The sequence below is a fragment of the Hyperolius riggenbachi genome, chromosome 1 (assembly GCF_040937935.1).
Source record: "Hyperolius riggenbachi isolate aHypRig1 chromosome 1, aHypRig1.pri, whole genome shotgun sequence".
In the NCBI taxonomy this organism is placed as follows: Eukaryota; Metazoa; Chordata; class Amphibia; order Anura; family Hyperoliidae; genus Hyperolius; species Hyperolius riggenbachi.
Genome location: NC_090646.1, coordinates 268,125,233 through 268,139,237, shown reverse-complemented (window position 1 = coordinate 268,139,237; position 14,005 = coordinate 268,125,233). Strand labels below are relative to the sequence as shown.

Below are 14,005 nucleotides of genomic sequence, written 5' to 3'. Positions count from 1 at the left end.
ACTCTGTTTTTTTGGATAAAAAGCTTGCCATTCACCCTTTAGTGATTAGGTTGTGAAATCTATTGAGAGAAACAGACCGATTTTAGTTAAACCTTTCCCCAAATGGGATCTTTCTGTTGTATTAAAAGCTCTGACACGTCCTCCTTTCAATTCCATAGACGCTATGGACGTTAAGTTATTGACACTGAAAACTGTTTTTTTGGTCTCAATCACTACGGCAAGGAGAATCAGTGAGCTGGAGGCACTGTCCTGTAAAGAGCCATATTGCACTGTACATGAAGACAGAATTCTTTTGAGGACAAGTGCGGAGTTCTTACCTAAAGTAAGTGACATGTTTTGCAGAACGCAGGAAATAGTGCTGCCTTCATTCTTTCCTAATCCTTCCAATGAGAGAGAAAGGGAGTGGCAATCGCTGGACGTGAGGAAGACTGTTCTAGCATATCTCAACAGAGTCAGGCCATTGAGGAAATCAGAGGCTCTGTTTGTTAATTTCACGGGAAAACTGGTGGGCCAGAAGGCCTCAAAGAAAACGCTGGCCAATTGGATAAAGTTATGTATATTGGAAGCTTATAAGGTGATGGATCAACAACCTCCAGACAGTCTTTGTGCACATTCCACTAGAGCAACAGCTACAACCTGGGCTTACAGGGCTGGAGCTTCGCCTCTGGAGATCTGCAAGGCGGCTACCTGGAAGAACCTGGGGACCTTCGCACGCCACTACAGGCTGGATTGGTTATCTGCTTCAGATCAAGGTTTCGGAAGGAAAGTCTTACAAGCAGTCAGCCCACCCTAAGGTTTGTGATGTTTATTTTCTTTATCATCTCGAAGTGTACCTGTCCTGGAGTGTTATGGAAAAACCAGGAATTAGCAAACCTGGTAAGACTATTTTTAGTAACACTCTAGGACAGGTGGGGGTAACCCACCCTCTTTTTTTTGTTTTTGTTTTTCTGTTCATGACTATGTATATAGATAACTATATGAATGGAAGTCTATGTTAAAAGTATATTATTAGCAGGATGTGAGGTGGTTAGACCTGTTTTTGTTTCTTGGATACATACTGCCGGGCACCTGTTGTTGGATTAAAGATATAGAGAGGCTCATGGATGTTTCCTGGGAGGAGTCAAGTCTCGAAGTGTACCTGTCCTGGAGTGTTACTAAAAATAGTCTTACCAGGTTTGCTAATTCCTGGTTTCTTTGCTACAAATCTTATAGTAATTATCCATACTACACAACCAATTACTACACAACCTTGCGTTGAAAGACATCCATGGGTACAATTACTAAGTAATGCCTAATGATGTTGATCCAGGGATTTTATCTAATTGCCATCTGGAGTTGAGAAGGAATGGTTTTCCTTTTTGGGGCTAATTGGACCATGCCTTGTAAGGGTTTTTTCGCCTTCCTTAGGATCAACAGGGATATGTGAGGGAGCAGGCTGGTGTACTTTGTTCTCTGGTTGAACTCGATGGACGTATGTCTTTTTTCAACCAAAATAACTATGTACTGTAATTATTATATCATATTTTTTTTTCCGCTTCAGTGTCTTTAAAGTTTCGAAAGCTTGCAATAAACCATGTACAGTAGCTACTTAAAAGCGGTAAGAGTATAGATACAGTTGTTTATCTCATCGATTTCTATTCATTTCAGTTTTGTTCTAAATGAGACTAAATGCATTTTGAACTGTGTATGTAATTTAAAGGACTCACGAGGTGACATAAAAAAGCAATTTTATTTACCTGGGGCTTTTTCTTCTGAGTCCCTCACTGCAGCTCAGTTGGTCCCCCGTGCAGCTTGCCAGCACTTCTGCAGACAGGTCTGCGTGGTCGGCTTAGCGTGAGGCCGCCCACACTAGACCAGATATCGGGCCGCGTGTGGCCAGCTTTGCATGAGCGTGTCTATGATGACTTTGGTACGCTCGCACAAAGCCTGTCACGCCCGCGCAGGACAGCGGGGACCACCAGAGCTGCGTTTTTTAAGGTCTCCTAGTGAGTCTTTTAACAATACTACATTTTACTATACTAAATTGTGTTCTTGTTTTAAACTTCTAGGCATAATACAGAGAGATGTATCTCCAATGGAAGAAGAAATTGTAGGTCTGAGGAAAAGCCGAAGTCAGTGCTTACAGGGTGGGGAATTTGAATTGTCTGATGTCTTCTACTTCTCAAAGAAAGGGTTTGAAGCTATTGTGGATGATGAAGTTACGCAAAGATTTTCCTCAGAAGAGCTTATATCCTGGAATCTTTTAACCAGAACAAATTACAACTTTCAGTATATCAGCGTCCGCCTCACTCTTGTTTGGGTTCTTGGAGTGTTTATACGTTACTGCATTCTCCTGCCCCTCCGGTAAGAATAGCATCATTTTGTTTGCAGATTAGCTTGACTGTACAATGCTAAAGGTGGCCATCAAAGATACAATTTTGATTGTACGATCTTAAGGTGCCCCTACATTGCTGGATTATCCATTAAGAGATTAAACAATCGACTTTATTGGGCGATCGAAAAAAGCACGGCCGATTTAAAGTAAGGGCCCATTCACACTGATTAGCAGGCGATTACCGGTAGTTGCCGAATTGTGGTGATTGCTTGGTGCTTTTTAAAGTGCTAGAACAATATTAACTATATGGCAGTGATCTCACTGCCGCGATTGCCGGCGCTAAGCGCTAGCATTTTGTTTGCCAATGTGAATGGGCCCTTAATAGTCTAGTGGCCCACGCACTTCAAGCAAGATCCTGGTGATTCTTTTTCACTAATTGATCTGAACGATGTAGTCTTCATGCTCTGAAACCAAAAATTGCTTGTGTGTCGATCTAAGTAATGTGAACATTAGCAGATTCTTTTTTTACCAACCGATATTTTCCATCCTGCTTGATGGTGGAGAAATTTTTGCTGATTCGTCAGGTGGCATTTATCGAACATAATGAAACGCACTCTATTCTCCTCCGATTTTGATAAAAAGTCAATGTAAGATCGGAAGGTTGATTGATTGATTGTAAAAATCGAGTAATGTATGGGCACCTGTATCACTTAAAAGTAATATGAGGGACTGTTCACTGTATTTTCCCTCTTAACCTTTCTACTGCATAGATTTGGTAAGATTGTACAATTAAGATTGTATCATTAGTGGGAACCTTAAGCCCCATCTCCACAATGTGATTCTTTGTGCGATTCGATTACGATTCTATTTACGATCCGATTTACATCCGACATGTCCGATCGGGAATCGATTCAATTTGATTTGCCATTGTTTTGCAATCTAATCGAATCCCGATTGGACATGTCGGATTTAATTGGATCGTGTTTTATTTATTAGCTGTACTACACATACAAATTATTATATCATAAGTTTATTTTCACTTCACTTTAAATTTATCTGCATTGATATTTGTATCATATTTAGTCTGTTATTCAAGATTAGGGATGTTCAATGAGATGCAAGGTGAGTTAACGCAAATAGTTATGCACATGTACACAGCTTGAAGTCGGACCAATCAAATGCTGTTGGTTAACCCATTTTTAAGTTGCCTAAATGTGCATAAAAATTAGCACATCTATTAAATATCTGCATCAACAGAATTATTAACCTCTCATTGACCATCCCTATTCGTGATCAAAATAGATTAGATTTTTCATTATCATACAATATTTTCATAACATCGTTTGTTAGCTCTGTCTTCTTTGTATAACAGTATTATTTGTATTCTCAGCATTGACTGCCCTTGTTCTGTATGCCTGTGGATATGTGTGGTTTATATTCATTGTTTGTCATAAATGTTCAGTCATTGACAGCCTGCACTGGCCTTCCCGTGTCTTCCAGGGTTACCTTAGCTACTATTGGGATCAGCTGGTTGGTCGTGGGAGCCACTCTGGTTGGACAGTTGCCAAACGGCAGGTAAACAAAAGGAGCTAAAATTATGGCACGTGTTTAATGAGCTTTTATATGTTCATGTCGAAAACCGCTACAATACTGAGAAGGAAAACTAATGTGCAACAGTTTTCTTTTTTTCTTTATTTTGTGTGACTTAATACCTGTAGGGCGTCTACAATGTATACCTGGCATTTTAGTTTCTTGTAAGGCGGATATTACAAAATGTATGTAAAAGCCATTAATCAAACACTGTTGTGCCTTTGTATTCGTGAAGCTCGGTTTTGCTATCCATCAGCGGACAGAATATCTGACAGTGTTAACCATGTCTTTCCATTGTGTGCATATAATACATCAAAGACCATGTTAGAGATATGGAGTTTTAAAGGTCCTAGACACACTACATAATTCTTGCCTGATCTATCATTTTATGGCAAGATTTGGGTAATATTGGGAATGTCTGCACTAGGGATAATCAATGAGATGCAAATAATTACAAGTTGGTAGGATTATGCAAATGTTGTATGCAAATTTCTGCAGCTTGTAGATGTACCAATCAGATCCCACCAAGGTGGAAATTGGTTAGTTCATTTTCAAGCCGCATAAATTTCACATTTTGCATAATATTGCCTCACGTCAGAATCCTTTGCATTGAAATGATTATCTCTAGTTTGCATCATTTTGGCCTGTCCAGTGCTGCAGACCCTGCTTGAAAGATTGGGGAGGTGCTGTATTGGAATATTAGGTATGCGCAGTTGCCTGCGTGTGAATGTGCTGAGTGTTCTCTGTTTTGCATATCCTGTTTCTGTTGAATGTTAGTACCAATTTTTAGTCCCTGCAAAAGGTGTTTATTGTTTATAGGCATTCTATATTGCAGGTCTTGGCATACTGTGGTAAGGAGGTGGTTCAGAACTGTGTGCACTGCTTGTAGTGTGAACGGGCACTAAGACTGAAACCTCTGAAAATTTGGAGAAGGTTGGGGGCGCCCAGAGAGACGGAGAGTGCCAGGAAAGACTGATCTTTTACGATGCTCAGGAGTCACACTATAATTCAGGCACGCCTACAGACCTGATGAAGCAGGCACGAAATGTGTTGTCGAGTGTGCTTAATAAAATTTGAATTTTATACCATTAACTTGAATGCGAGTGTGACTCCTTTAGTAGGAACATTAGTACCTTATTCCACTATAATAGATCTCTGTACTATGTAAGATACAGTTGTCTCTCCGAGCGCCTCCAACCTTTAAGTTACCTTTACCCCTGTGCAGGGGAGTGCACCCTTGGAAGAGCCCCAAGCGTGCCATCCTTTCTTTGTTTGGAGTTACGACCAATCCTTCCATTGGTAGCAAGGCCTAGTGAGGATGGCACTTACTCACAGGCCTGATGAGTGGTTTCTTTTATAGCGACCCAATTTTGTGAGTATATTTCTTCTCTCTCAAGAGCCGGCAATCTCTGAAAATGTTCCCTTGATGTTCTGTTTTGGTTACCTACATTTCACTAAATGTATCTATTTTATTTCAGAGTAAAGGATTGGTTCAGTGAAAGGGTGCATCTGGTTTGCTGTAGGATTTGCGGAAGAGCTCTTTCTAGTGCAATTCAGTATCATAACAAGTAAGTCCAAATCAGAAGATGGATGGGTTAATTTCTTTATACTTGACTGTTTTCTATGTAACCTTGTCTAAGTACCCTTAAAGGGACTCCGAGCAGTGCAGAAACTATGGAAAGATACATACCATTTTGAAGCTCTTTCTTCTCTTTCCAACGATATATAAACTGCCACCCTACACCTTTTTTAGTTTTCGCTATTTTTGCGATCGAAATCACGGCCACCGATTTATGTGTAGTTGCTTGTATTACACAGGACGACTTTTCCCCAAAGTCAGCAGCTGAATGGAGCTGCCGACTTTGGGGAAAAGTCGTCCCGTGTAATACAAGCAACTATGGAAAGATGCATACCATTTTGAAGCTCTTTCTCCTCTTTCCAATGACTCATAAACTGATAGCCCTGGACTCGCTACATGATTAAAAAAATAAAAAATGTAAAAAAAGTGCTGCGCCGCCCCCTTGCCGTCAGAATTGGAACGGCAAGGGGGTTGAGGGATAAAATTGATCTAAAGACTGATCCGCAATGTTGGTCTTTTAGTTGGTCCTAAAATTATTCATAATAAAAGACAATATTGAACGGTACCTGAATTAGTGTATGAACAGCTGAAAGGGAACCTAAAGTGAAATAAATGTGCCCAGTTTAACTTACACGGGGTTTCCTCCAGCCCCATGTAGTCATCCTGGTTCTTCACTGTTGTTCCGCTCTCTCCGTTCAGCTGCTGTGCCCCTCTGAAATCTGGCAGACTGAGCCGGTAGTAGGTTACTGCCCTGGCTGTGTACCTCCTCCATCCTGCTTCAGTAACCAGGAACTTTTGGTGCATGTGTAGTCGCAATTTTTAGCTTTCAGAGGAGCACAGCAGAACGAATGCAAGGGACCAGAAGGGCTGCAGGGGGCTGGAAGAAAGTAAACTGCCTACCTTTATTGCACTTTAGGTTGGATTGGGCCACCCTTGTGATAGATCTCCAACAGCCAGCGGGAGTGGACAGTGCAGTTTCCGCTTTTGTGGTCTGTTGTGATCCTTTTGTAATATGGGGTGGATGTGTTCTCTTCATAGCTTAAATGGAAACACATTCTCCAGTCTGTAAAAATCATGCAGGTCGGAGCCGCAACGGGATCCATCAATCCGTTGCAAAATGACGTGTCCTAATGATAACCTGGGATCCATCAACATTTCCATTTTACGACCCGTAAAACAGGCAAAAATTGCCAATTTTTTCGGCTCAAGATAATTTTCCTCACTAAAGAACTTTCTCTCCTAAAAACCGATTTAAATTCACATCTGTCTAGTGTGTCTCCTAGCACCTAAACAATGAATTTTCTCTTTTCTTAGAGAAAACCGGCCAAAGAAAGGTGGGATATGTGTTGCCAACCACACATCTCCAATAGATATAATTATCTTGGCTAATGATGGTTGTTATGCTATGGTAAGTAAAGCACTAAGATATGATTTATGACTTTATTATTTTAAGTGTGTGTGTTTTTGTAATGACCAAAGCTGGTTAATGCCAGAAACCCACTAGGAGCTATTTTCAGAGCACTTTGTAAGTTGAAAAGCTCTTGCTAATTTATTGCTATGGGGGTAATCCCACTTTAGCAATGTGATTTTATAAAAATCCCCCATAGTAATGCATTAGCAAGAGCTTTTCAAATCACTAGCAATTGGAAATCGCTTCTAGTGGGTTTCTGGCCTTAGATGACATTTTTCATTCATTTGCAGCGCAGGACAAAAGACCTAGTGTGAGCTGATTGTAACAAAATAAAAGCCAGCACTGCCAGCAAGCCAATGTATTAGTACGTGTAACAGGTGGTGGATGCTGAGCACAAATACTTGACTGCTGTGTTGTGCAGAGCACTTCTTTCAAGACTGTAGACAGAGCGGTTCAGTCTCCTGTTCAGCTTTATTGACCTGAATGCCGTGATGGCATTACCTCTTCCATTTAACTCCGTTCCCTTGAACCTTGCTCTGGTAACTATAAGACGCTAGTAGGTTAGAAAAGCCTGTCCAGCATTACTGATCTCCATATACGCTTACTACTAAGAAGCACGGCATATTTGTGGGGCTAAAGGTGCATATTGTACCATAACTGAGATCAGAGAGTGGTCTCCAGACAGTGGTAGAAGGGGTCATAAAGATAAATTTGCTCTGCTGCATGGCAAATGTAATAAATAAATAAAGCAAGGGGAAAACACAAAATAAAGGGGGTTAAATCTAAAGACAAGAAAAAGGTGGAATGGTGCAATATATTGAATATCTTCTAAGTAAACACTTACACATGCACATCAATGGGGGGGTCAACGCCAGAAAGGTTGAAGGATTGCAGTGTATATGAACATCAATGGGGGGGGGAATCAAAGCCAGAAAGGTTGAAGGATTGCAGAGTCTAAGCTTCTGACATGAAATTGCACATTGCTGGTACCACACTAATAAAAATTGGCTTGCTAGCAGTGCCAGTTTTTTTATCACTGTTACAAACACCTACAAGTCTGCTTTCCAGTCGGTGCATGATGCTGGCTTGCCACAGAGATTGCGGGTTTAGCTTGGTCAGCCCAAGGTGCCACCCCTAAACTTAGTGCAGCTGGAGTCTATTATCTCTGCCATACAGATATCTAGTGTGACCTAAGCCTAAAGGTTTGTACACACACACACTAGATTACAGTTGGTGCACACACACGAGCAACGTCTCTTAAATTGCCTTGCCCGGCAAAAAGAAACAACGTAGTTTGACATTCATACACTCCAATATTTCAAAGAATTATGATCAAATATTGAAGGTGCAAGCAGAAGTGTCATTTCACATGGCATGCACACAAATCCTGAAATAATGTCATTTGAACGACACTCTACACCAGTGGTTCCCAACCTTTTCCGGCCCAGGGAACACTTTCTGACCAAATTTTTCTCCGGGTGTTTGCGCGACCTAGTGGACAGTGCCGTGCGCAGAAGGCTATGGGGGGGGGGGGGGGGGGCTGGAGTGCGGCTGCATAGCTAGCATAGTTGCCCCCAGTATAGGGAGTTTAGTTGCCCCAGTATGGCTAGTATAGTTACCCCAGTATAGTGCCCCAGTAGAGCTAGTATAGTGCCCCAGTATAGCTAGTATAGTCCCAGTATGGATAGGTAGTGCCCCAGTATAGCCAGTAAAGTGCCCCAGTATAGCCAGTAAAGTGCCCCAGTATAGCTAGTATAGTGCCCCAGTATAGCTAGTATAGTGCCTCAGTATAGCTAGTATAGTGCTCAGTATAGCTAGTATAGTGCTCAGTATAGCTAGTATAGTGCCCAGTATAGCTAGCATGGTGCCCAGTATAGGTAGGTAGTGCCCAGTATAGCTAGTATAGTGCCCAGTATAGGTAGGTAGTGCCCCAGTATAGTGCCCAGTATAGCTAGTATAGTGCCCAATATAGCTTACTAGTATGGTGTGCCCCTCCGCGGCCACCGCTCCTGTCACCTTATCATGAGCGGGCGGCCGCTTGTCCGATTAGATTCCTCTGTAGTAGCCACTCTCCTCTGTGGCATCTCCTATTACAGCAGCGGGCGCTCGGCGGCTGCTGTGATGAGCAGGAAGCGGTACAGCGGCTTCCTGTAGCGGCGATATGCATCGCCGTTACCATGGGAACCGCTGTACTGCTTCCTGGTCATCACAGCAGCCGCCGAGCGCGCGCTGCTGTAATAGGAGATGCCACAGAGGAGAGCGGCTACTACGGGGTAATCTATTCGGACAAGCGGCCGCCCACTCATAAGGTGCCAGGAGCGGCGGCCGCGGGGAGGGGAGGAGCGAGAGGCCAGACCTGTACGGCACACCAGGCAACATCCCGCGGAAAAGCGGTTGAAAAACGCTGCTCTACACGACCGGTCGACTGCACGAAATGTGCCCAATAGTGGTCTTAGTTGATCCGCCAGTTAGATCGGACAGAATACCCAATCTATATCCCTCATTATTGCCGTTTGGCTATATTTTAGTAATGAATAACGCCCTATACAGCGATACCTGTAGATCAGATATTTCAAATGCGTGTGCACAAGGGCCCGTTCAGATCACAAATGCGGATGGCCATGCGTGCGGAACGCAACGCGTACGAACGCACGCCATCCGCGTTTGTGTGTGTTGCGTGGCTGATCCAATCACTGAAAAGTGAATGGGACAGCTGCGCTTTTTGACAAAATCTGCGTGCAGCATGCGTTCCCGGACCGCACAGGTCCGGAACGCATGCAGTCTGAACATCAGACAGTGCACTCTATGCACTGTCGGATGTCGTGCGTGTCGGCCTCCTGCACTCGTTTCCAAAACGCGGCTGGAAACGCGTGCAGTCTGAACGGGCCCTAAGAGACACACTGAAGTGAAGAAAAAAAAATTATGATGAATTGGTTGTGTAGTAGGGATAATTACTAGAACATTAGTAGCAAAGAACATATTCTCATATTTTAATTTTCAGTTACAGTATATAGTGGGTTTTTTTTTTTTTTTATAACATTGCATCATTCTCTAATATTTGCAGTTTACACACTACTCAGCATTCTAAATGATTTTACAGAGCAGGCCAGTGAACTATTTACCTGCCCTCTACTGAAGAAAAAAACAATACAGTGACTGACAGTTGAGCTAACAAGCTTCAGAAGACCGAGCTCTCTGTGACTTTGAAAGTCGTGGAGCTCAATGGCTCTTTTGCATAGATAACTGGAGTTTCTTAACTCTTCCTGTACTGGAAACAATATTAGACTTATGTCTCTGCACCTAATGTTTTATTTCTTAGCTGTACTACACATACAAATCTATGTATATATATATATATATATATATATATATATATATATATATATATATATATATATATATATATATATATATATATATATATATATATATATATATATATATATATATATATATATATATATATATATATATATATATATATATATATATATATATATATATATATATATATATATATATATATATATATATATTTTTATTTTATTTTATTTTTATTTTTTTTGCTTCAGTGTCTCTTTATAACATAAATGCTTTAGCACAAAACTCCAGTGGATCTCCCAAAAATCAACTTTAATTTGCCAGGATTCATATTTTTTTCTTGGTTTAAAAAAAAAATTTTAGTACTAAAAGTAATAAATAAAATGGTATATTTTCCTTAGCGCTTAGCCCAAACTTGCTCATAGGAGTGATTTTACTGTTCAAGAAATGTAATAGAGAGCAACAAAGTAATACTGTGTTCACTTCAAGCATATCCAGTTGTGTATGGCCATTTTATATCATTATTTGCACTTACCCTGTTTTAATAAGGTGAGGTGGGTGCAGTTGCTCAGAGGAGATCACATTCATGCCCTAAGTAGAGATGTCGCGAACCTCCGATTTTCGGTTCGCGAACCCCGTTCACGGAAGGTTTGGTTTGCGGAAAAGTTTGCGAACCGCAATAGACTTCAATGGGGATGCGAACTTTGAAAAATAGAAAAATGTTATGCTGGCCACAAAGTGATGGAAAAGATGTTTCAAGGGGTCTAACACCTGGAGGGGGGCATAGGGGAGTGGGATACATGCCCAAAGACCCGGGGAAAAATCTGGATGTGACGCAAAGCAGCGTTTTAAGGGCAGAAATGACATTGAATGCTAAATTGCAGGCCTAAAGTGCTTTCAAACATCTTGCATGTGTATAAATCAATCAGGGAGTGTAATTAGAGTTCTGCTTCACACTGACGCACCAAACTCACTGTGTAACGCACCGCAAACAGCTGTTTGCGTAGTGACAACCGTGCTGGACTGGTGCGCACCATGGCCAGAGTGTAGTCCGTGGCGTTTTTCAAGCCCATATGGTTGCCGGGCTGAGGTAGCTCAATGATAGAACAGTGACTGTCCAGCTGATCAAATTTGGTCTGTCCACAATGAAGCAACGACCTTATTATCTTCTTGTATGTAGGTAGGCATAAGTAGGTGTCCCAGTAGTTAGCTAGGCATAGGTAGGAGTCCCCGTATAGGTAGGTAGGCATAGGTAGGAGTCCCAGTATAGGTAGGTAGGTGCCTCAGTACTTAGCTAGGCATAGGTAGGAGACCCAGTATAGGTAGGTAGGCATAAGTAGGTCCCCTAGTATAGGTAGATAGGTAGGTAGGTGTCCCCGTATAGGTAAGTAGGTGCCCCAGTAGTTAGGTAGGCATAGGTAGGTGTCCCAGTATAGATAGTTAGGCAGGGTCTGGCTGGCACAGTAATAACAATTACCAAGGTCCAGCTGCAACAGATAGGGCTGTATAATGTCAGTGAGCAACACATACCAAAAAAAAAAAACACATCTGGAAAACATTATCTCTCAAAAGAGCTGTTGAGGGGTGCTATTTTAGCAATAACAATCAGCCAGGAGCAAGCCAAGACCAAGAGCCTAACTAATCTTTCCCTAGGAGAACAAGTCTGCAGCAGCTGTCCCTAGTCTGTCTCTAGCAGGCACACGAGTGAGTGTAATGGCCGGCAAACCTGCCTTATATAAGGGGGGGGGGGGGGGGCTCCAGGGCTTAGTGTAGCCTGAATGGCTACAATGTGCCTGCTGACTGTGATGCAGAGGGTCAGAGTTGACCCTCATAGTGCATTATGGGGCGAATCGAACTTCCGCAAAAGTTCGCTTGGTCCAGGCGAACGCGAACCCCCAAAGTTCGCCTGGAACCGTTCGCCGGCGAAAGGTTCGCTACATCTCTAGCCCTAAGCACCAGCCTTGGTTGCCTTTTTGTCTTTTGGCTTCAGTCACAATATTTCAGCTTTTGAATCTGTTTACTTAGCACATCTCCAGAATCTATCCTTTCTGTGTAGTGTACTTGAAGTGAGCGGAACACAATTACACAGAAGATCTCATCATGTACATTAATGGCAGTACTCACAATCCACCTGGTCCTGATTTTTCCCTTCATTAGAGAATCGAAATAATCTGTTTCTAAATAAAGACCATGCCCCACTAGCACCCACTGCTATCCCAGTACACCTCCGCCAGCCATGATAAGTATACACTTGTTATGTCAATGGACTTTTGAATGTCTTGTACTTCTTTGGCAATAAATATTACGAGTAGTGCCAAGCAGATTTTCCTCTCCTACTTTTGCAACGCTTATCTCTTGAGTTTAGAGCACACACTGGACATTTAAATATCACGCTGAGAGCTTAATGCATCATTACTGTCCTGCTTCACATAGAGTGCCTGCCCGACTCTTTTTTTGTTTCTAAATCTGTTTGAACCCATCTGTCGTATGAACCTTTTATCCAGATACCAGAGAATATCTGGGTTTGGGTTCTCTAGGAGGAAGGGGGGCAGAAAACACTTCCTCCTTTTTTTAAAAAATACACTGTCCAATGTTATGGGCAATGGGCTTATGCCCACCTCCCGTGCCTTAGTAGAAGCTACTACTGATGAATGGGGGATAATTCTTATTGTGGAATCAGGAATCTCCTTTTAATTATGGACCCCACAGACATCAACCTGTTGGGAAATAAAACAAAGTGCTCAGTTAAAAAGAAAAAGAGAAGAAAAACTTTTTTTTTTTCTGTTTGTTTGAATGAATAGTGACATTATCACCAGTATGACATGTGCCTAGCAAACCACACTTTGCAAAATGCACAGATCTTTTTTTCAGTGGTGTATGCTCTGAGTAGGTGTAGGTGAAGCTGCAAAAGAGTGACACCTTGTGGGGGCAGACAGACACAGCAGTTGCTGTGTAGAACTGAAGTTTATAAGAGAGGAACGGATCTGGCAAGTTATTTGGAGTTCAAGTAGAATGGAAATCTGTTTCATACTTTTTTAATACGAAACATATTTTCTGTAATCTATTTTTACATAGGCAGACGCATTGTAAAAATAAGTTGCTCTTGTTGGCAGAGTATACTTGACCACTGCTAGCCAGCATATATTACCATGTCTGGACTGGAACCACAAAATAAAACATTTAGCTTTGAGAGGTTTATCATTCAACTAAAAATAAAGTATAAATATTTTTCGCAGGAAATGAGAACAATAACAATAGATGTGCTTTGTTCACCACAGTGTTACTTCAAATGCTTCAAATGTTATTTGGTCTTTCAGGTGGGACAGGTCCATGGAGGACTTATGGGTGTTATCCAAAGAGCTATGGCAAGAGCATGTCCTCACGTATGGTTTGAACGTTCTGAAATGCGTGATCGCCACCTGGTCACAAAAAGGTATATAGGTTTCCTTCAACAAATCAAAATTGAGTGCCATTATGAATTACGCTGTTGGCTAAGAAAGCAGTTGCATAGATAAAGACAGTTATGCACGTCAGCAGTTGATGACCCCAATTAGTTATTGTATGTTTAGTTCAAGTAACCCACATTTAGTTTTTATGTTTTCAATAAGCAACCTGCCTTGCAGATGGTAAATTGTAATATACCTGGTCAAGGGTAGAGATTCATTTTTCCAACTTAGGACACATTTTGTTGCAGTTTGTATGGAGAGTAAAATGGGACAAATCCATACAATTTTAAACTGCATACAAGTTGCAGTGCAATTTGCATAAAGTTGGAAAAATATGAAATTTA

At 41.6% G+C, this 14,005-nt stretch overlaps 1 protein-coding gene across 1 annotated transcript in view; it reads left to right on the top strand.

Moving 5' to 3' along the window:
* The window catches only part of GPAT3 (glycerol-3-phosphate acyltransferase 3), an 88,579-nt gene that overhangs the window by 52,342 nt on the left and 22,232 nt on the right, over positions 1-14,005 (top strand). The window contains exons 3-7 of the mRNA XM_068233517.1: positions 2,049-2,343; positions 3,815-3,889; positions 5,383-5,472; positions 6,798-6,891; positions 13,533-13,648. Coding sequence (XP_068089618.1) covers positions 2,049-2,343; positions 3,815-3,889; positions 5,383-5,472; positions 6,798-6,891; positions 13,533-13,648 — 670 coding nt within the window. The remainder of the gene's footprint in view (positions 1-2,048; positions 2,344-3,814; positions 3,890-5,382; positions 5,473-6,797; positions 6,892-13,532; positions 13,649-14,005) is intronic.